We start from the raw sequence: 23,441 nt of genomic DNA on the forward strand, positions 1-23,441 counted from the left end.
ACATAAAATAAAGTGTAATTATTTTCAGCGACATCATATTTCTGGTATGAAACATTACAATCTTGGGAAAGGTTTTACGGATATTATGTACATCAGAATCAAAATCCATTCAAAATAAAAAAGAATTCCAAGAATTAACGGAAAAAACATCTGAAATTTCGATGATTAATCGCTGAAGACTTCCGAACAGGAAGTACCAGCTTTAATGAAGACGATGATATAGTCATAGTTTATTTTCAACGTAGTACAAAGACTTGTGTAATCAGTTTGAAGAAAATAATCATTGAATAATGTCAAATTATCATGAAACGAGATATCGTATCAGATAAACTGAAACAGAAAACACATGCATGTACCATTATTGATAAAAAGCTACCATTTACAATTTTTCAGGATGTAACAATTTATGCGTAATACATATATCATGTACCTAATAACATACTTATAAGATGCGTCATAAAATTGCTATAAGTTAATTTTAAGTTAACTAAAACCTTTTAATTATTAATAGAGAAAATAACCAAAAGCGCTGAAACGAGTGGCTGAAACTATCAATTAAAATTCTGGTCGTCATATAGACATGATGACAGCATGGTATGTTGACAAAATTTATACTATTTTGAAACAAGTAAAAACTTGGGGTATTGGATTAAACAAAGAATTTGGCACACCCAACGTTCCTATTTAATATCTTATCATATCTCTGCCGATAACGCCGTATCATTGGGCACACAATGTACCAAGACTAGTCACAAACTACAATAGCTCGCCACCTGTCGTCGCTGCAAATAATTATCAGTGAGATAAGCGACAAAGCCCAATATAATGTGATTGAAAGTTGTGAGTGAGAAACGATGGCTAACTTTAAATTAGCTTTAATACTTTTTATAGCTCTAAGTGGTAGTGTAATCGGACAAAATAATGTAAGTGAAACAGAAAGAACTATTAGTGAAGACGTAATCGAAGAAGTGCCTGTTAATTATGTGGAAGATAAGTCAGAAAGTCCCATTCAAAAAGACCCAATAGAAGACCCCATAGAAATATTACCGGACTCAAATTTACATGAGAAAAGTGGGAAATATCAAGTGCTTGAGGATGAATTAATAGGAGATGTGCCTAACAACTTGGAAGCAGTTGATTTAGATAATGTCCAGATTGAGAGGCAAATGGCCATACCCAGTACAACTTCTCAGACGAACACTGAATATGGTAAGACTTTAATAATAGAAAAAAGTAGTTGATTATCGTCACGTTCACTTGTTAACTATAATTAATGAATCATGTTAGTGGAGTGCTTGACTCATTCAAGCTTAATGATGATGATGTAGTACTACGTTCATTAATAATTTCAGAACGGTTATTTTTTAATACAGAATTGATTCCTTAAGGATTTTCACAGCCAAAACCATGCTTTACGCTATTAAATGATTTTGAAAAGATCATGTTCCATAAAAACACTAAAGCAATCAACATTACGTACATGCTCATATAAATATAATAAATTTTATAATTTAAGTCCTTTTTATTAATAAAAATCTTAATTTTCATTGATGAAACTGCCTACTTGTCTTCTTAGATGACGAATCTCATATCTAACGTCAACATTAACTTAAATCTTTTCTCATTTGACCCAAAAACACGATCCTTGAGCTAACCGTACGATGAAATCATTATTTTCAACACTATAAAATTCATGCGAGCTATTTGTTATCTGATAAAGTACTCGGCCCTTATCATCACCTAATTAGCTTTGGTGTTTACTGTGAACCTACGGTTCTATATCGTCATTTCTTTTTTAGCATTTTATAAGAATATTAAACGAGCCATATCAATTGCTTTAAGGTGCGCCCATTATCAGGTCATTCGCAATGCTTGTTGATAAAGCTGTATGAATATAGTGACTTTATACGCTCATTATTGCATTTAATTTGATTCGTCTCAGTCCACAATCGTAAATTATTGCTGTTTACAAGATTGAGATACGTGTACATACACAATTGAACGTCTTATTCACTGTTTGTGAAATTAGTAGTCAATATTCATGATTTGCTGACCCCGTGATTATAAAATTAGGAAAACACGTGCAAAAGTATCCTTTTAATTTTCTTTTCTTTTCGTAATTTCAATGAACTGATCAATGTCACCAACTTTCCTTACTAAGAAAAGATGTTATTAAATTTTCATATGACAAATTAATTTTCATAATACTTTCACATCGTCAAAGAGGGTAGTGACCACTTTTTAAGGTTCACAGCTCTAATCATAACTAACTAAATGCGTTCTTTTCACTGGTGATTTATAAATCATTGTGTAATATATTTAAAACAAGGGGTATAAATTCTTTCGACTACTAAAGTTTACAGCTGAAAATGTTAGTCATGCAGTACATTCGCCTGTACGGCCTGTTATTTATTTAACTCCTCAGTTTCTACGTAATACTTAAGTATCTATTAGTCATTACAAGCTTTATCTTAAAGAACAAATACCACGCAGATTGAGTCATCATAAAATAATTAAACACATTAACATATTAAGTATGGTTAGAGAGAGTTAGAGAAGACGGAATAAAATGCAGTCAACTCCTTGATATAGGATCCCTATATTCATTCCAATCAATGTTTAATGATTGTTAATTGAATTGGGCTACTCGTAAAGTGATAAATAAAACTGATTTTATTGATTCTAAGATACTGAATACTATTACCTATAACAAATCTTCACAAGAAAACTTACGCTGTACCTTCAAATCACGTTGTTGCCTTTTCGTAAAGTAACACATCTTAAATCATATTACGTACTTGTATCCTATGCTTATGGCCATCTTTTACCGCAAACAAACAAACTCTGTATTACTAATATGGATATGTACACAAGTGTTTCGAAAATGTACTACAATGTTCAGTATTATGAACTCTTTCCTTGGTTTCTTCAGCCTCATTGATACAATTATAATGCTTATAACATTTGAATTATTGATAATGGTTGAAGAAAGTAGATGTGAATGTAGTGTGTAACCAAATTTTATAAATTGTTAAATTTATTGATTTTTTTTAAGAAACGATGATCGTATAATAAACTAGCGACCCGCCCCGGCTTCGCACGGGTGCAATGGCGGCCAGCCGGTACCGCCGCAAACGCTACGTCCCGCAATTTTTAAATCTGTAATATCTTCGAAAATATTCACTTAAATCATCCGGTGTAAAGGGCCATATAGATCTATATTAAATGAACAATGTATTCAAGGTATTTAATTGGTTAAGGATTAATGCTGTATTGGTTAAAATCACTTCGAAAATTAACCATTATTTGTCGTAAAAAGTAAATGACAAAAAAAAGTTATTGTGGGTTATCCATAAGAGATAGACATATACCATCGCGGACTTTTCTGTAGACCTTTTAAATGTGTATAATACTTAGTACATTATTTTGATAAAACTCGTAGGGTTCAGCCTGCGTTTGCAATGTAAGCGAAAAAAATGTAATTATTTACGACATCACATTAGAAACCTCAAAAATAACAGTACTTCTCCACTATTTAATGGATGTTATTATACATATAAACCTTCCTCTTGAATCACTCTATCTATTTAAAAAAACCGCATCAAAATCCGTTGCGTAGTTCCAAAGATTTAAGCGTACAAAGGGACATAGGGAAATAGGGACATAGGGACCGAGGAAGCGACTTTGTTTTATACTATGTAGTGATTCTGATCTCGTAGCAATTCTTGCCTATCTTCCAGTAAAGTTTTCATCAAGATATTTTATCTAGGCGATCGTGATATTGTTCCTGGACCAAACAGAAGGGAAGGGCTGACATTTGACATGAAGAGATAAAAATGTGTACAATGTAATATTTTCAAAGTATTCACAGTTAGGTATATGTACATAGGTTCCCCCTTTCGATTAGGTATAGATTTACTTAACAGCACTGCATTTTAATGAAATATTGAAATATTTTTGGTAATTATACGTTACTTACTTATAAATTTTATACTTGAAAGTAATAAAATATTAAATTGTATTCGGCAAGTCGATAAGTAGATACTATTTCTACAAATAAGCCAGCTTTGTATAAAATCGATAACTTATCTATTTATCGGTGACTGGCTTTGATATTGATTCGGAATGTTATGTTCAATAGGATGCTTATTTTATTAAAACAATAGTTACACAGATGTCGTCTCTATTTATAAATTTGATAAGGTTCATTTTGTTACGACGTACTTGAATACACTTGGGGTTTTTTCCCTAGTCTAATATATTAGCATAAAGTTAATTCTAATGTTTCCATATTACAATTCCTTCATCTTATAATCAAATTAAAAATAAAACGCGTCTATCTGGAATTTGGGACATAATGTAGAGTTAAAATTTAATTATCATACCTCACAGCTCTTCCACTGAAACTTCATTCGATTTGTTTCGCCAAATATATTTTCTTTTTTCACATGATTTTCACCTAAAACGTTATTAATTGTACTTTTATTTACTTTCACAATCGTGTTAAAAGACTAGGTGTTTACTGTATCTATAATGATTAAAATATGTCTTCTGCTCAACTTCGAGTATAATTAAATTTATAAAACATAATAAATATTAAATTCTCTAGCTCACATCGACGGAAGAGTGTTACCGTCAATCAGTTACCAAAACAATGGGCAGCCCTACGTCATCACACAGCAGAGACTGCAGCAGATCCGAGGCAACTTCCTGTATTGGTTCTACGACCAGGGCGGCAGTGAGAACATTGGTGATTACCAGCGGGACATCCATACATCGACGCCGCAGATTCACAAGAACTTCAACTTTCAATTGCCTTTCTTTGGATTTAGGTTTAACTATACGAGAGTAAGTATCTTATAATCTACCTCATTCGTCTCTTTAGTAACTAAAGATTATAAAACGTTTTGCTTGAGTTTATCTTAATTATTCTTCAAATGAGTAAACTACAGGAGACAGAAAAGCAATAGGTCAATCAAATTCATGATGCAGGTAGGTATTACCTTAACTAACTTATAACGTTTTACGTTATTTAGTAACTTCGTCAGTTGCTTAATTTTCTATTGAAACCGTCCCGGTGTCAAGGCTCCATGTGAATTTTATTAGATTCATCCTTTTTTTACTTGTGAATTAGACACTTACGTAATTTAAATTCTTCTTTCAGCTGTCCATGAACGGTTACATATACTTCAGCGACCCCCCAGACCACTACACGTATCCCCTCTCGTTCCCTGTGCGAGATTGGCCTAATGTTAACGATCCATCTTTCATTGGCATCTTCTTTAGCAAGTGCCGTATTGGTAGTCAGAGGCCGGAGGACCCAGATCAAAGAAGACCAGGTGTTTACTTCAGATTGGATAGGGACTTACAGGTATGGAAATTTTACCAGATTTTTTTGTATCTTCAAATTTTATTTGGCTTTCTGCCTCTGCAACTAAATATTTAAGTTTCCATTTTGCAACAACTGTGATGGATAAAGACGTATAAGTTTTGATATAGCAGTAATCAACTTTTAACTTTCAACTTTTTTATTTCATTTTAGACAAGAACAGATCAACTTGGTGTTGAGATGCGAGAGCGTATAACATGGGATATTCGTGAAGGTGTTATAGGTTCGAATACATTCTTCCCTAAACATGCTATCACAATTACTTGGAAGAATATGTCTTTCGCTGGAGGTATTGACAACTCTCTGTTTGTGGTAAGTTTTATAGCATTGTCTTTCTTTTTTCAGTCATTATTAACTACTATATTACTTAAATCACATATATTATAAATTTATGTCGCTTTAAGTAATATAGTAGTTGAAACTACAATCGACTTTTATCGCTTCAATAATTATGAAACTCTTCATTGAGAAGTTTACTTCCTATTGAAGGTTAGTAACTATTTGAGTAATCGATGTCTTTTATTCTTCTTTTTAGACGAACACATTCCAAATGGTTTTAGCTACCGATGAAGTTTTTACATATGCTATATTTAATTACCTTGAAATTAACTGGAGTTCTCACACTGAAGCTGGTGGTGATACCACCACTGGAGAAGGAGGTGTACCAGCTTACGTAAGTAGATATTAATAATATTTAAAAAAAATCGGCTCATCCTATCTAACAGGTGGCTGTTAGATAATTTATTTAAACTAAACACCATAAAAATGTGCAGTGGTCTTCCAAAGATTAGTTGTAGTAGTATTGAACAACAGAAAACAAATTTGTTTGCTACTCCACTTTTAACATAGAACTAGCTAATTATTCATGGTCAATATTTTAGATTGGTTTCAACGCCGGTAACGCAACACGAAGCTACGAATATAAGCCCTATTCTCAAGCATCTGTTCTAAGAGATTTAACTGGAAGAGGCTGGGCTAACGGTTTTCCGGGACGACACATATTCCGAATCGATGAAAATATTCTCATGGGAACATGTAATAAAGATATAGGTCAGTAATCCATCACATCAAAATATATATTGTAAAGAATATTACAAATGTAATAGATTCTAATATTTCGTTGATATTTTTTTGTAGATGGTGCCAATCTGCCGCTAATGTTCGCTCCTGAATCTGGAAACATGCTTGGAGGAACAATTGTAAACATAACTGGTCCTTGTTTTAATCCTGATGATAGAATTACATGCAGATTTGATACAGAAGCAGTAACGGGTGCTGTGGTTGATGTGAACCGAGCTGTATGTGTGCAACCACGGTTTTATCATAATGGATATGCTAGATTCGAAGTTGCTATCAATAACGAACCGTATAAGTGGAAAGGAAAATTCTTTGTTGGTAAGTAGACAGATATTTTTAATTTACATATTAATATCCTAGAGTCTTAGTGGTATTTGATAAAATATTTTATTTTTAATTTTTTACTTATAGAAACACCTGCAACAGCAACTGAGAAAATATTCTTCCCTGACAATGCGATCCATGAAAGATATCCGCCAGAAATAAGAATCAAATGGGACCGTTTCAATTTAACAACAAACTTAAATGTACAGCTGCAAATAAGTTTGTGGGGATACAAGGAGGTTACTATCAGACCTCAACTCGAGTTCATAGACATGATTGAAGCTGGTGTCTCGAATACAGGGGAATATGTGATCAACCCACAGAACTTCCGTAACAGGGATAACATTATGCACAATGATATGCAGTTCGGTTTCCTCCAGATTAACTTGACGACACCGGAAGTGTTTAAAGGAGTTTCTATATCGCCGTAAGTAAAGTGAAAATTAATTGGCTATGATTAAACATTAAACAATTAAAACTTTTGGTAGACCCATACTAATACAATATTGTTAGGTATATGGTTATAAGGTCAAAGTTTGTAAAGTTCTTTTAAGTACTTATATGAAAAATAATATTGCATGAGAGCTTTCTAAAATGTTTGTAAATCCAAAAATTTTTTCGTTCAAATATTCCTTTATGTTTCGTGAAATCTTGAAACTAAATTATACGAAATATATTCAGGGTGCTTTGGAGTAGACCGATTCCACTCGGTTGGTACTTCGCTCCCCAATGGGAGAAGCTTCACGGCCAACGATGGGCCCAATCCATGTGTAACAACTGGCTCAGAACCGATCGTTTCTTAAAGAACTTCGCTGCTCAAGTCTGGGTGTGTCCCTGTACCTTGGAACATGCACTCTTGGATAAGGGACGATTCCTACCAGACCCTAATTGTGACAAGGATACCAATCCGACTTGCAGATATCATTGGGGTGCTGTCCATTGTGTTCGAAGTGCTTCGCCAAGGTAATCCATAAACAAATCCTAATATTTATAGTTATTTAAAATTATAATACCTATGCGTGTTTAAATTAAGAGTTTTTTTTGTCGTGCACTGGGGGGTAACCGGCATCTCTTATAGCAAGCTTATTATAACATTACTATGTCTTTTCGTACCGTGACACCCTTAACGCAAGCTTGTTGCAGCGTTAAACTGATTTTGTTTTTGTAGCAATTTTGATGACGCCACTCGTAATAGTTCACTCAATTATTGGGACCGGTGCGAACTGCGATCTATTTGACAATTTGACAGTTATCAGATAATAATAGAACTTTACATCGGCTTGTTCGAAGAAAAGGCTTCAAACCTTTTGATTTAAGAAGAATCGTGTACCTAAATAGTAAATAAGTGCGTAATCATCACGAGTCCCTATGAGATATGAGGGCATCATATGAACAATTTGAAAATACAATATAACCTACAGATTTATCTGTGTAAGTACCATATAATGTAAGTACCATACCCAATGCAAATCTATTTAAAAATACGTCTGTATAAGTACACATTCTCCACTTGTTATTTCTCTGTATAATAAAATGCAACTCTACTTATTCCCTAAACATAAATTTTATCTAATACTTAATGTAAATCTATAAAAGATTGTTTATTATTTCTTCATGATTCAATATATTTTATCATGTTATTATTTACCTATATAGAATATAAGACTATAAAAGTAAATCTACACTCAAATACACTACCCATATTATACTTATGTAATCTGTTGTTAAGGATCTCATTTAATTTTGAGAAATAAAACCATTATTTATTTCCAGATTCTACAATCAATTCCGAGCACTAGGAATAAGATTACCCAGAGTAACCACATGGAAGCATTGATAGTATTCAAGAAGCCATAGTGCCAGCGCAACATGAATATATTTTTTTCAATAGGAAGCAATATCATACTTTAAATGTTTAAGTGCAATAAAAAACATTTATAAATCCAAAATCTTTATTTAGTCCTTTTTATTTATTTATTGACAAATCATTTGCTCCTTTACTTCTCTTGATATCATTTATATAAAAAAAAGTGATAAAACATGGAAGTATTCGAAATTAGATTCAATTCTATTTAGCTTAAATATTTATTAAAAACAATTAGGTAGATATATTATATAACTCAAATCCAAATTTGTAAGTAAATAGCATATTAAAAACACCCTTGATTAAAAAAAAATAAGTTTTATTTATAGTACCAGCCTTTAAAACTTAAAATGCAATAAACAAAAACTTTATATCTACATCGCAATGAATAATTCCTACACTAATAGATTAATGGTATTTATATTTTTATTTTAAATTTAAATCAATTATTGTATTTGCATAATAAAGAGAAGATAAATAATTTAAAAACTTGCAGTACTTATGTGTACTTTTAATTTCATTTTTATTAAACTTAAAATGAAAACAATGTAGGTACTATATTAAGGTACAATTAAATTTTTACATTTTCAGATGTATGATACAAATATGAATATTTTAAGTGTAGACATGGTGGCGCCTCCCCCAACTTGAAGTTCTCACTACCACATGATCATCTCCCAAGCCGGTACTTCCTTGTTCAATGTTTGGGCAAGCCGGCAATCAACACAACTGTGAAAGATAAATTGGATTTAAACTGATTCTTTGTTGCTTTAAAATTTAATAAGTACATTTAATATGTTTACTTTTATTATTAAAGGGCTTGTCATGGTGTATGTAATTTAAGATGTTTTTTTAAACAATGTCGGTATAGTTTGTTAAATAATAAATACTTTATTTGTTAATCATTTTTCAAGTATTTTAACATTTTAGTTGTTTATCTTGCAATTCTTAATATCGTATTAAAAAAAAAGTTAAATGTGTACAGTGTAGGTGTGTAATTCCTTACAAAACTGTTAATATAAGTAGCTTCTAACCAAACATAGATAGGTTTCCTTATAAATAATAAATTAATATAAATATTTACTTTTGACCAGCTGCTCTAGTTTTTGTGAACTCCCAAATCATTTGCACTTATACTTTCAGAGAATTCTATCAACTTCGTCTCAGCATAACTTTTAACTCGTTGGGAGTTATTTATGTACCTTTGTCTTTGTAACTTCAGGGTCAAGAAGCTTCGCGCACTCTGCACAATGTTCTGCTGCAAGTTGAATAAAAATTACTTCAATTAACAATAATCAAAACAGACGAAATCATGCAAAAACCAATACTTTATTCGTAAAAATATATCTGTGTTATCATAAATCGTCCAATGTTTTAGATATATTTATTACTCGTATATTATCTTACCTTGCTATTTCAATTGCTCTTTCATGCATTCTTTAATGCATATTACTTATCTTTCGCAATTTTTCAATTTGATTTATCCAAATTTTAGATAAAAATACGAGGACAGTGATTATGACATTTGGATTTTTGACGTTTAATTTTCAATCACCGCCATTTTTATAATAACAACCTTGTTTTGTTGAGTTCACAAAATAATCTTACTTTATTTTGGTACCGGGAGCCTTTTCAACATGATTACTATACGATTGCCTACAATGTCCAAAGAGCGAATGAATTCCGAAGTTTTGTCTATTTTTTTAAGATTAATGGCTTGGCTACGAGGCTTTTAGGCCAAGTCGTAATGATTTGTATCGAACATTAAACGTCAAAAATCAAAATGTCATGTCACTGTCCTCATTTAGTTATTAAAATCGATCGTTTTTTTTTATTATCTAAAATTTCAGATAAACTTAAACTTAAATATGTGAATCTCATCTTTGGATAAATGGGAAAGTGCGAAAAAGCAATATTGAAATAGCAAGGTAAGTTAAAGTACGAGTAAGGACGATTTATGATAACAGACTACAGAGATATATTTTTACGAATAAAGTTTTGGTTTTTGCATGATTTCGTCTGTTTTGATTATTGTTAAATACTTAATTGAAGTAATTTTTATTTAACTTACAGCAGAACATTGTACAGAGTGCGCGAAGCTCCCTGACCCCGAAATTACAAAGACAAAGATAGGTACATGAATAACTCCCAACGAGGTAAAAGTTATGATGAGACGAAGTTGATAGAATTCTCTGCTGAAAGTTTAAGTGCAAATGATTTGGGAGTTCACAAAAACTAGAGCAGCTGGTCAAAAGTAAATATTTATATTAATTTATTATTTATAAGGAAACCTATCTATGTTTGGTTAGAAGCTACTTATATTAACAGTTTTGTAAGGAATTACACACCTACACTGTACACATTTAACTTTTTTTTTAATACGATATTAAGAATTGCAAGATAAACAACTAAAATGTTAAAATACTTGAAAAATGATTAACAAATAAAGTATTTATTATTTAACAAACTATACCGACATTGTTTAAAAAAACATCTTAAATTACATACACCATGACAAGCCCTTTAATAATAAAAGTAAACATATTAAATGTACTTATTAAATTTTAAAGCAACAAAGAATCAGTTTAAATCCAATTTATCTTTCACAGTTGTGTTGATTGCCGGCTTGCCCAAACATTGAACAAGGAAGTACCGGCTTGGGAGATGATCATGTGGTAGTGAGAACTTCAAGTTGGGGGAGGCGCCACCATGTCTACACTTAAAATATTCAAAGAAAATGTAAAAATTTAATTGTACCTTAATATAGTACCTACATTGTTTTCATTTTAAGTAAAAATGAAATTAAAAGTATACATAAGTACTGCAAGTTTTTGAATTATTTATCTACTCTATATTATGCAAATACAATAATTGATTTAAATTTAAAATAAAAATATAAATACCATTAAACTATTAGTGCAGGAATTATTCATTGTGATGTAAATATAAAGTTTTTGTTTATTGCATTTTAAGTTTTAAAGGCTGGTATTATAAATAAGACTTTATTTTTTTAATCAAGGGTCTTTTTAATATGCTATTTACTTACAAATTTGGATTTGAGTAATATACCTAATTGTTTTTAAACAAAATAGAATTAAATCTATTTTCAAATAATTCCATATTTTATTACATTTTTATATACATATATATAAATGTTATCAAGAGAAGTAAAGGAGCAAATGTTTTGTCAATGAATAAATAAAAAGGACTAAATAAAGATTTTGGATTTATAAAATATGTTTTTAATTGCACTAATACATTTAAAGCATGATATTGCTTCCTATTGAAAAAAATATATTCATGTTGCGCTGGCACTTTATAGTTTCTTGAATACTATCAATGCTTCCATGTGGTTACGCTGGGTAATCTTATCCCTAGTGCTCGGAATTGATTGTAGAACCTGGAAATAAATAATGGTATTACTTCTCAAAATTAAATGAGATCCCTAACATAAGTATAATATGGGTAGTGCATTTGAGTGTAGATTTACTTTTAAGTGTTTTATTATATAAATAATATAACATGATAAAATATATTGAATCAAGAAGAAATAATAAACAATCTTTTATAGATTTACATTAAGTAGGTATTAGATAAAATTTATGTTTAGAGAATAAGTAGGGTTGCATTTTATTATATAGAGAAATAACAAGTGGAGAATGTGTACATAAACAAACGTATTTTTAAATATACTCTTAAGATTTGCATTGGGTATGGTACTTACATTACTTTTATCTTACACAGATAAATCTGTAGGTTATAATTGTATTTTAAGATTGTTCATATGCTGCCCCCATATCTCATAGAGACTCGTGATGATTGCGCACTTCGCAATAATAAATTATTTACACGATTCTTCTTAAATCAAAAGGTTTGAAGCCTTTTCTTGGAACAACCCGATGTAGTTATGTTAATTTTGCATTTTTAATATAATAAATGTATTATCTTCTTTAAAAGCTTTATTTATTAAATAGATTTCCAACTACATACGTTTCACTTAAATTTGATGTGTATTCTTTTAATAATATTCAAAATAATGTTATAGAAGTTCCATATTTACAACTTCACTAAAATTGCTTAAAACTGTCATTATTGACATTATAACAAGAATGCTAAATGTCAAAGAGAGCGTGCCGGTTCCAATTTTTCGATTGACGTCTCGAAACCGCTCGAAACAGTCTTGTTGCAATTGGTTTTCATATGTTTTAGAAGGTCCCGGTGCCAAAAAAGTAAGATTATTTTGTGAACGCAACAAAACGTACCCATAATAAGACTGTTATTCTAAAGGTGCCGGTTACCCCCCTGTACTGCAACATTCTTAAATCTTACTATAAACGTTATTCTTTAAGTAATGATTGTATAATAAAATATAGTTACCGATTTTCTCTATAATAATAATTATAAATATTTCAGCCCGGAAGGTTCAGGTCAAGAATGCTGCTACGATAAGAATGGTTTCCTAATGTTGTCGTATGATCAAATGTGGGGTTCACGACCTCAGAGGTCGCACGACTTTGGCTTCACTCCTTACAACGAAGCCAACAAGGTATTTAGCAATTGAATTCTTGTTGTCTCATCTATTTAGGTAAATGATGTATTAATTTAAAGTATTTCCATAGGTGCCGTCTTTATCCCATTGGTTCCACGATATGATACCGTTCTATCAATGCTGTATGTGGCAAGAGGAGCAAGCTGTTGGCTGCGAAACTTTCAGGTAATTAAATTGGTTTAAAAAAAAGATTATTGAACTTTAGACAATATATCGTAGACAAGACAACACCCATTCAGATTGTTATGTTTACTTGGAAGATAAATAAAAAACAATTAAATCGTACATATTCTGGTTGCAATAAAAAATTGGCGACCTTGCATGACATTTTAAAGTAGCTAGGAAAAATATTTATGTAAAGTTTTGACCTTGGAAAATTTCAGGGTATATTTTATGTTTCTTATTTATTCTTATTTGTTTTTCTATTTTTAATTGTTCCCACATTTTCAACCATTATATAACATTCAGATTCGAGCGTCGTCCCTCCCAGGACTGTGTGGCGTACCAGTCACCAGGCGTTGCTGGTATCTTCGGAGACCCTCATATTATTACTTTCGACGATCTACAATACACGTTCAATGGAAAAGGTAAAATATTTTTAAGCCGTAAACTTAAGCCTTACACAAGATACGTTGAATGCAGACATTTCGTGACTCTGTGCAAAGTACAAAGCATTTTTAGGGTTCCGTAGCCAAAATGGCAAAAACGGAACCCTTATAGTTTCGTCATGTCCGTCTGTCCGTCTGTCCGTCTGTCCGTCTGTCACAGCCGATTTACTCGGAAACTATAAGTACTACAGTGATGAAATTTGATGGGAATATGTGTTGTATGAACCGCTACAAAAATATGACACTAAATAGTAAAAAAAAGAATTGGGGGTGGGGCCCCCCATACATGTAACTGAGGGATGAAATTTTTTTTTTCGATGTACATACCCGTGTGGGGTATCAATGGAAAGGTCTTTTAAAATGATATAAAGTTTTCTAAAAAACATTTTTCTTAAAGTGAACGGTTTTTGAGATATCAGCTCTCAAAGTCGTAAAAAGTATGTCCCCCCCCCTCTATTTTTATAACTACGGGGTATAAAATTCTAAAAAAAATAGAGGTGATGCATGCTAATTAACTCTTTCAACGATTTTTGGTTTGATCAAAGTATCTCTTATAGTTTTTGAGATAGGTTGATTTAACTGTAATTTATTATATTTGCTGCTACGGAACCCTTTGTGCGCGAGCCCGACTCGCACTTGGCCGGTTTTTTTTAAACTTATCTCCATAATGGAGAATGTTCACTAATTTTGATTATTAGCACTCCATATTCTCTGTCAAAAATAAATAATACTAGTGAAAAAATTACTTCGATACGTCAATTATTTTCCGATTTAGAAGTAAAACAAGTTGTAAACGCCCGGTGATGGTGTGACGTCACACTACAACACGCTCAATCTGGCTCACTCAGTCCGCTAGCGATCGCGCGCCCGCGCCGTCGAAATTATAATTAAATACTTTTAAAAATGTCCAATCCAAATACCAGAAAATCATGTGTTGTTCCTAAATGTAAAAATACAACTACCAATTCGCCGGATAAGTTGTTTTTTATAGTTACAAAGGAAGTAAGCTACATATTATAATATTTTGAGAACATTGCAGCTGTTTTGCGTTATCCTTTGTTTTCTATACAAGTTTTAATCTATACTAGACTGTGCTTCTGCTCTGCTCGTATGGGCTAAGTATAGGTAGATGGCTAGTAAGATTTTTTCTTGTTTTAAGTTGAGAATGATATGGAGAACTATACTAAAATATAAGTTGGTCGGGGGAAGAATTAAACAAAAACAGGGTATAGTTCCACACAAATTCAAATGTCAACAGGAAAATGAAGATAAACCTCAGAGATCAGCAGTGCAAAAACGCAATCGTATAGAATATTTTGAGAAACTATTAACACGTTCACTGCGGCATGTCCAGTATCGGGCCATCAGCGACTACACCACAGTGCGGCGCCCAAAATCGCAGTTTTCACCGTGGTGCGGCGAGGTTTTTTATATGTTAATCAATGACTAGAAAAGAGACAAATATATTTTTGTGATCACAGTTTGAAGTAGGACTCAATTTCGTTTAAAAATCGTATGGCAAAATATTGGACACACGCATAGAAAAGAAACCGTTTCTTTTGTGTGCGGCATGTCAAATATTTTGCCATGGACAAGCACCTCATGCCGCACTGTACTGCGAGCGCGCCGCGTGTCAATCTCGCATAGTGATGTACCAGGACCGCACGCGTCGTTATCAAATTTTTAAATGACAATGATACCTTAGAGGCTTTAGTTTTTTTACTTTCTTTTATTTCGTAGCATAAATGCAAAAATGTGATGACAGTTGTGAAAATAATATAAAACATTATAACAAAAGTTACTGAACAAATTAAAACAAAAGTTACTGAACAATTTCCTGATAGTACTCTATCAAGTACCTTGTTTTATATGTGTTTTTTTTTTGTATCGACGATCTCGTTATCTGTTAACAAACAGACTGAAATATACAAAATTGATTTATATCGATATCGATGTTTTATTTTACAGTGTTTCCCATCGCTATTACTGTAAACATGCCGTATCAACGCAGTGCGGGATGGCAAATAATTTTTCACAAAATCAGGGGTTTACATTTTCCCTCATATCTTTTAAACTATTGAGTCAAACTAAAAGCTATTTATGCGGTATATACAAGACTATATATACTATTATCCGAAAAAAAAGTTTTTGAAATATCTTGAAATTTCATGAAATTATTAACCTTCAAAGTCAGTAGGTGCGATGTGATAAAAATGGCTCATGACGCACAGTGGTGAACTTGCCGATGTGAAGTATTGAAGACATGCCGCAACAACGGTAAGTTTGGCATTTTAGGTGCCGCAGTGAACGTGTTAAATAAAGATGAAACTTTGGTATGACTGTTATTTTATTAAACGAATAATAATTACTATTATTGGACTATTAACGAAATTCGCGGACGAAAACCCATCAAAATACTGCGCAAGCTATAACACCTACTTCAGCGCTGCCGACTTGATACTAGGGTGCGTATAAAGCAAAATTACCAATCTTCTATTAGATGATACGTGTAATATTCAAGACCAAATCTAAAAAATAAAATAAATAACAAACTAGATGATATGTTCAACGATTCTGTTCAATCAAAAACATAAAATATTAAAATTGACTCGATAAAAAAAAATCACCAAGTTAGCTCTAATTTTCACACTTTTACGTTTTCTACTTGACATGGTAATACTTATTATGATTTTTTTTTCATAAACAATTATATTAAAACATTTGCAAGATATTTCTCAGAGAATTTTGAGTAATTACTTTTAGTTTTGGTTTTATCTGCGATAAACCACTTTTATCGTGACAAAACCAAACGTTTATCTCGAGAAAAAAAGAGCGCCAAAAATAAAACCAAAACTAAAAGTAATTACACAAAATGATTGACGAATATCTTGCAAATGTTTTAATATAATTGTTTATGAAAAAAAAATCATAATAAGTATTACCATGTCAAGTAGAAAACGTAAAAGTGTGGAAATTAGAGCTAACTTGGTAATTTTTTTTTATCGAGTAAATTTTAATATTTTATGTTTTTGATTAAACAGAATCGTTGAACATATCATCTAGTTTGATATATATTTTATTTTTTAGATTTGGTCTTGAATATTACACGTATCATCCAATAGAAGATTGGTAATTTTGCTTTATACACACCGCGCGGGGACGCGGCCGCGCGGTGCGTTGTGACGTGACGTCACAAGCGGTCACGTGACTATTAGCGGGACTCGATATTTTTCGAAACTTTGAATGCGTATAAAATCAAAACTACTTGGTATTTTTGACTACGACAAAAACTAGTGTATTTGTATACATACAGGCTTTACTGAGACACAATTTCAAGGGATTTGGCATACCTAGTAACATTCTTCATTACACTTCTATTGAAAATAAGAATGAAATCTGACACGGTCTAACTTTGCACGATCACGGATAAACGTCCCATATCCTGACATAATACTTACAATATATTTCTTCACAGGTGAATACGTTCTAGTGAGGGTTGATCATCCTCAACTGAAACTAGATGTGCAAGGTCGATTCGAACAGGTGGCGAGAAACATCTACGGTGCTGTTAATGCAACACATCTTACATCTATTGTATCAGCATCAAATAATTCAGTCCCGATCGAGGTAATCAACTTCTCCAATAAATTCTTCATTTTAAATTTATAGCTCACCACATCCTTGAAACTTCATTGATCCAGATCCCAGCAGTGTTTTAACTCCTTTTAATGGACTGATGGATTGATCAGATTTAATTCGCTAACTTTGCGATCGCGACTTAAATTTACTGAATTTGATTGCACTGTCTGTCTTTACTTTTTAAATATTTTTATACCTAAAACATGCTACTGATACTACTTTAAATTTTATAGAACACATTGTATTGTAATAAAATAGTTTTTATATTTATCAGGTGCGCTTGCGTCCTCAACATTCGCAATGGAGATACAGATTGGACGTGTTTGCTGATGGAAAAAGGATTTTCTTCGACCGACCTGCTCTTAGGGTTCAGTACTTCCCAGGTAATTAATATTTGATATTGTACTCTTCTATTACCTTAACTCGTTATACTTGAGATTAATGTATCGTGAATATTTTAATTACTTTAGGAGTAACTGTCTACCAACCGATGTACATTCTCAATCAATCTGAAATCGTGATCATGTTCTCTTCTGGTGCTGGAGTAGAAGTCGTAGAAAACAAAGGATTTATGACAGCAAGAGTTTATCTTCCTTGGAACTTTATGGTGAGTCTTAAATATAAATCAAAAGGAAACATTCCTTTATGAAAAATTATATCTTAGCCTGTTACAAACCCAACTGAATAAAAATTATTTGAATACACAAGGTAATGATGATAAAAATAGAAACCAAACTAATTCTTGCAGAATCAAACGCGTGGCCTATTTGGAAATTGGTCTCTAGATGTAAACGACGACTTTGTGCGTCCAGATGGAACCTTAGGGACGGTTGATTTGAACAACTTCCAGAGCGCGCATCGAGAATTTGCTCAATATTGTAAGTCTTAATTGTATCTACGTGATCTACACGGTGTAAGAATTTCTGCCTTTGAAAAATCGCTTAATAAAAATGAAAAGCTTAACATTTGAAGCACATAGTATATTTGAGTTCTAGAACCACAACCTTTTAATTTCACGTCAGGATTCGATACAAATTTCTTGACTATATAGAACAAAAGCTTCATATATAAATCTTTTTTCTTATTTAGGGCAACTTTCTGATCGAGAGCAAAAGGATATAGGTGTAGCATTATTCACGAGGGAATATGGTCGGACTGCAGCATACTTTAACGATGATCAATTTATACCCAATTTCATAAGAGAACCAGCGAACTTCTTACCAGCAAATAGATCACAGGATGTTGCAAGAGCTCTAGAAATATGTCAGGACTCATATCAATGTCGCTATGATTATGGTATGACATTGAATAGAGATATGGCTGAATTTACCAAGAACTATTTGGCATCTATTGTAAGTACACATATTAGATTAAATCTTTGCTAATTTAGTTTGCAAATATAATAGAAAACTAGACTTAGGTCAAAATATCTAGATAATGTAAACCTAGAAGTTAAATCATACCATCCGTGGGAAAAATAAGTTGTCATTGTATTCAACTGTTAACGTTTTTGTGATACCATCAACGGAATGAATCATCATCTTGCTATAAGAGCTATAATTATAGTATACTAGCTTTCCGCCCGCGGCTTCACCCGCGTTTTCAAAGAAAAACTCGTTCCCGTAGGATTTCCGGGATAAAACCTATCCTATGTCCTTTCTCGGGTATCAAAATGTCTCTATACCAAATTTCATGCAAATTGGTTCAGTAGTTAAGGCGTGATTGAGTAACAGACAGACAGACAGAGTTACTTTCGCATTTATAATATTAAGTATGGATTGTCGAGTGACGAGTCCTATAATAATTTTAAATTTATATGACTTTTGGTACTCTTGGTTTTTGTAAAGCTAAGAAAAATAAATTAAAGCTAAGGCTATGGAATGATCTATGGAAATTTACTCGCTGGATATAGGAGACTGAATCAAAATAGCTTTATTAATGCAATTGCGTTGAGATGTTTACTGTAAATAATTGCGTGTGTCCCTTGAATATATCAAAAGATGTCCATTGTTCTTTTAATTATGGTGTTCTTTCAAGGTCTTTATACGATGGAGATACGTATTGAAAATTCAGTTTATCATGAACTCTCGTAGCAAAATTGCACATGCATTTTTGCAGCTGCATAGTTTTTGCATATTATTTAAATAATCTGTCTGTTTACTATCCTCAGTCGTGATTCCTAAGCAACATTGTGACGTTATTTGAGTAAAATTTTTCTAGTAATAAAATATTTGGATATTCCTTTTTAGACAAACATTAAGGAGATCAACGCAAGGCGAGTGATAAGTTGCGGTATTTTAGAAACGCCTCGATTTGGACGAAAGAGTAATTTCTTCTTCACGCCTGGTACAAGGGTAAGTACAATTTCTACATTAACTTTATTTTTTAGCAGTCCAAGTTTTTATTCATTACATTTTAGCCTATGGTAATTTTTATGAGTAACATAATATACAAATAGAGAAGTATAGTTTGTATAGACTGGGGCCTTTTATGTATTTAAATTATTTTTTATTTTAATTAGGTGAACTTCGAATGCAACCAAAACTTTATTTTGACCGGCGACAAACGTCGTATTTGCGAGGACAACGGCAGGTGGAACCTTCCTGACTACGGCTATACTGAATGCTTACGTAAGTCTTATTGCAAAAATATTTAAAATTATTCTATTAAGTGTAAATAAATTTATAGGTCCTTGTGTTTATTTATTCTCACAAAACTTCTTATACCAGGTAACCAGGAGTATTCACAACGAACGTTATTCTTAACCTGGGGCATCATAGTGGCAATTATTCTACCGTTGTTACTGCTCATTTGCCTGTTTTGGTTCTGGTGCTATTACAAGCCAAAGTCAGAAGGCAAAGAGGGCTTCCGCTTCGAGGACATTCCGCGTTCGAAATCCGCATCACGACTTAATCTTAGATCCGCATCAATGGGGAACATCACAGACACAATGAAATCATCCACGTTACGTAGTCAGGACTCTGATAAGCCCAAATTACCTGATACACCCACCGAGGAAACCCCAATTAAAGCCGTAACTCGGTCAGCACCAGCGCCTCCTGGTGAACCTTTAGACGGGGACACTTCTGGTATAGGCTACACAGATTCGAGCAAAAGTGACAAATCCGATAAACCATCCTCTCTGAAAAAACGTCGCGGTTACGACAAAAGTTATAGAACAAATGAACCGTTACCTAACGCTCCAGAGGTCGATTTCCCAGAGAAACCCTTTGATTTATCTGAAGAAGATTTACTCTCAATAACCTCCCCTTCTGATTCAGAATCTAATAGAGATTCTACTCTCACGCGTCCCGCTAAAGATATAGAATTCTTGAAACCACGTCAAACCGGACGTCGCAACCTTCCAAGTGAATCTGGATACTCGACAAAGGAATCCGAAGATCCATATTCTCCAAAATATGAAGGTCGTTTCAGTCCCATATCGTCGCACTATTCCCCAACGTATTCAGAAATTTACTCACCACCCATCAGCCCTACTTCTGATAACAGCCCCAGAAATACATTCAACAATTCTGGTTTGCCAGAGCCTCCAAAGAGCGCTCCACCTACCGAAATCAAAACTTTCACTTTACCTCCACAAAGAGGAAAATCAGTTGAAACCCTTATTGACCCACCTACGGCTGAAATGCCTACATTTAGCAGTCGATCCACTATGGTGTAAAATTTTATAAATAACAAACTTACAATCCCACTGATATAAAAGTAAATAGAATAGGCATTAGGTTAACACTGCCAGGTGAATGACAATATTTGGAGACTGGCTTATTTATTAAGCGTCACAAATTAGTTAATTTATGCACTTATTTGTTTAGTAATTTTGAGATATATTTACAATTTTAAACGTGATGTGATTTTTCCCAGTGATGTCGTTACATAAGTAATAAATGTTTAATGAATGTTCAATAAATTGTTTTACACGTTTATAAATCACAGAGAGAGAGAATTTCTGTTCCGAGATACGGTAGAATAATTTCACTATAGTTTAATATTTTAGTATCTAATTTCCATAAAATAAGAAAGCAGGGAATAGCAAGGTTCGGTGGAATAGAAATTTTCTCGGTCATGTGATGCGTTTGTTTTTTAATTCCCCCCAACCTGCAGATATTGCTTGCTTTCTTATCATTATTATCATAAAGTACACACGAAAATGGGGTTACACGGCCAGTGAGGTGAGTTACTTTTATATCTAATTTAAGATAACACAATATTGCGTTTTTTTTCAATGTGATAAGTTAACAAATACTATTAAAAATCATTCAAAAGTAAATAAATAATATTACATTTCTTCTGATTTCTAGTGGATCTTTTGTGATGGTTGCATAGTTGCTACGCGTTTTATCTCAACGTAGCATTTCTATATTGCCGAATTATGCATATTCCTAACACTTTTTTCTCAACTTTACCTAACTCGTACACACCTCGTAAAAAATCCAATTTCATTCCGCACATTTTCCTATCTATTAACATAAACTTCTTCTATAGGTAACCAAGAATATTCTGCAAGAACTTTGGGGGCAACATGGGGCATAATAAGTGCTGTTATGGTCCCAATTGTCATTGTGCTGATTTGCATTGGATGGAGGATCTTCAAGCGAAGGAAGGAAGAGGAAAAGGAGGAGAACGAATATTTGAATATAAAGTAAGTTTATGATTGAATTTAATGTATAGAATTCCCTGATGTCTATGATTCAAGGGATGATTAGCATAGATTATTAAATAGATAATAGCTAGATGATCTATCAACGTTTATAAATTAATGTACTATTAATAGGTAGCATTCCACTCGCTTTGCACATTGAATCGTGACTGCAATATAAGTACTTAATAATTTATTATTTATCCTATTCTCTTTTTCTTTACAAAAACCAGCGCAAGGCGCCAATTCTGATAATAATTTAATAAATTAAACAACATTTCATTTAAATCGGTACAGTGATTTAGCTGTGAAAACGGAACTGACCAACCGAAGGACTGTTGCATTTATAATGACGATAATATTTTTATAATTTCAGAACGCGTGCAATCGACCCAGATGACTCGGTCAAGATAAATTCAGATGATGAATCCATTCCATACAAAAAGGACACAACAGAAGATAGCCCGGAGCCAACAGAGCCCGTGAAAGTAGTAGACTTGGATAACGACAACCAAGGATTTACATACGGGCAACCCCAGGCGTATAGTGAGAATATAGACACGCAGGCACCGTATAATCAGAATCAACAACAACCAGTACCGTATAATCAGAATCAACAACAACCAATGCCGTATAATCAGAATCAACCACCACCAGCAAGCCAATGGAGCGGTGAAACTGAAATAAACTAAAAAAGCTTATTATGTAGCTTTAAATTTATGAATAATTATGTTCAAGATTTATTTTATGTATTATGAAAAAAAAGTTAAATCACAACAACATATTGTACTGTAAAAGTTTTAGCACAGTTTCATTGTGCAAAAATAATGTTTGTGTATATTTCCATGTTCAATATTTGAATAGTCTCAAAAAGGTATAAAATTAAAAATAATAGATATTAATAATTAGTTTGCCGAATTTCCTGCGACAATTAAGACTATTTACATTAATAACCCACCTCGATTAGAATTTAGTTTATTTAAAATTGTTTATTTTTAAGTCATGACAAAATATTCAGATAAAAATATTTTTAGATTAAAAATTACCTACTGCATGAGACATGAGTCTTATTTGCATGATAATATGCCTACTAGTAGTTAGCAAAGTAATAGGTATGTAATTATATATATGTACCTACCTAATATTTTTTGAAACGTATAATTATTGTTTTTCTATATTATTATGACCAGGTGCACCAATATTATACTATATGATAACTTGCTCATAATCTAAGAGTTAAAAATTGGATTTTTTTTATCAGATATAATATTATGTTATAGATAATAAGTAAATAATAATATTTATATAAAGATTATAACGTTAATATTACATAT

At 32.4% G+C, this 23,441-nt stretch overlaps 1 protein-coding gene and 3 long non-coding RNA genes across 6 annotated transcripts; 2 read left to right on the plus strand and 2 right to left on the minus strand.

Annotated features, from left to right (window-relative positions):
- Positions 1 to 751: 751 nt before the first annotated feature.
- Positions 752 to 23,159, plus strand: mesh (sushi domain containing 2 mesh). 2 transcript variants are annotated; one of them, XM_090116663.1, is made up of 21 exons: positions 752 to 1,209; positions 4,610 to 4,848; positions 5,165 to 5,371; positions 5,543 to 5,701; positions 5,925 to 6,062; positions 6,271 to 6,439; positions 6,527 to 6,784; positions 6,878 to 7,217; positions 7,472 to 7,753; positions 13,068 to 13,200; positions 13,274 to 13,368; positions 13,672 to 13,790; positions 17,287 to 17,438; positions 17,725 to 17,833; positions 17,921 to 18,057; positions 18,199 to 18,328; positions 18,540 to 18,802; positions 19,700 to 19,804; positions 19,972 to 20,080; positions 21,954 to 22,110; positions 22,484 to 23,159. In XM_090116663.1, the coding sequence occupies exons 1-21, from the start codon at positions 855 to 857 to the stop codon at positions 22,797 to 22,799; spliced, it is 3,972 nt and encodes a 1,323-aa protein (XP_089972789.1). In that variant the 5' UTR covers positions 752 to 854; the 3' UTR covers positions 22,800 to 23,159. The 2 variants fall into 2 exon arrangements, with proteins under 2 accessions (XP_089972789.1, XP_089972788.1); XM_090116662.1 differs by lacking the exons at positions 21,954 to 22,110; positions 22,484 to 23,159 and adding an exon at positions 20,180 to 21,569.
- On the minus strand, positions 9,290 to 10,433 carry LOC149897093 (uncharacterized). 2 transcript variants are annotated; one of them, XR_016458227.1, is made up of 3 exons: positions 10,062 to 10,433; positions 9,739 to 9,912; positions 9,290 to 9,383 (listed from the first exon to the last, which is right to left on the minus strand). It is a non-coding gene; the product is annotated as an uncharacterized LOC149897093 (long non-coding RNA). The 2 variants fall into 2 exon arrangements; XR_016458226.1 differs by having other exon boundaries at positions 9,739 to 10,429.
- Positions 10,471 to 11,475, plus strand: LOC149897094 (uncharacterized). Its single transcript, XR_016458225.1, has 3 exons — positions 10,471 to 10,582; positions 10,728 to 10,908; positions 11,264 to 11,475. It is a non-coding gene; the product is annotated as an uncharacterized LOC149897094 (long non-coding RNA).
- LOC149897095 (uncharacterized) lies at positions 11,874 to 12,607 on the minus strand. The gene is made up of 2 exons (XR_016458228.1): positions 12,379 to 12,607; positions 11,874 to 12,054 (listed from the first exon to the last, which is right to left on the minus strand). It is a non-coding gene; the product is annotated as an uncharacterized LOC149897095 (long non-coding RNA).
- Positions 23,160 to 23,441: the final 282 nt, after the last annotated feature.

Source organism: Colias eurytheme, chromosome 26 (genome assembly GCF_061535395.1).
Source record: "Colias eurytheme isolate Ceu_HAF_F1 chromosome 26, ilColEury1 Martin Lab GWU primary, whole genome shotgun sequence".
Lineage (NCBI taxonomy): Eukaryota > Metazoa > Arthropoda > Insecta > Lepidoptera > Pieridae > Colias > Colias eurytheme.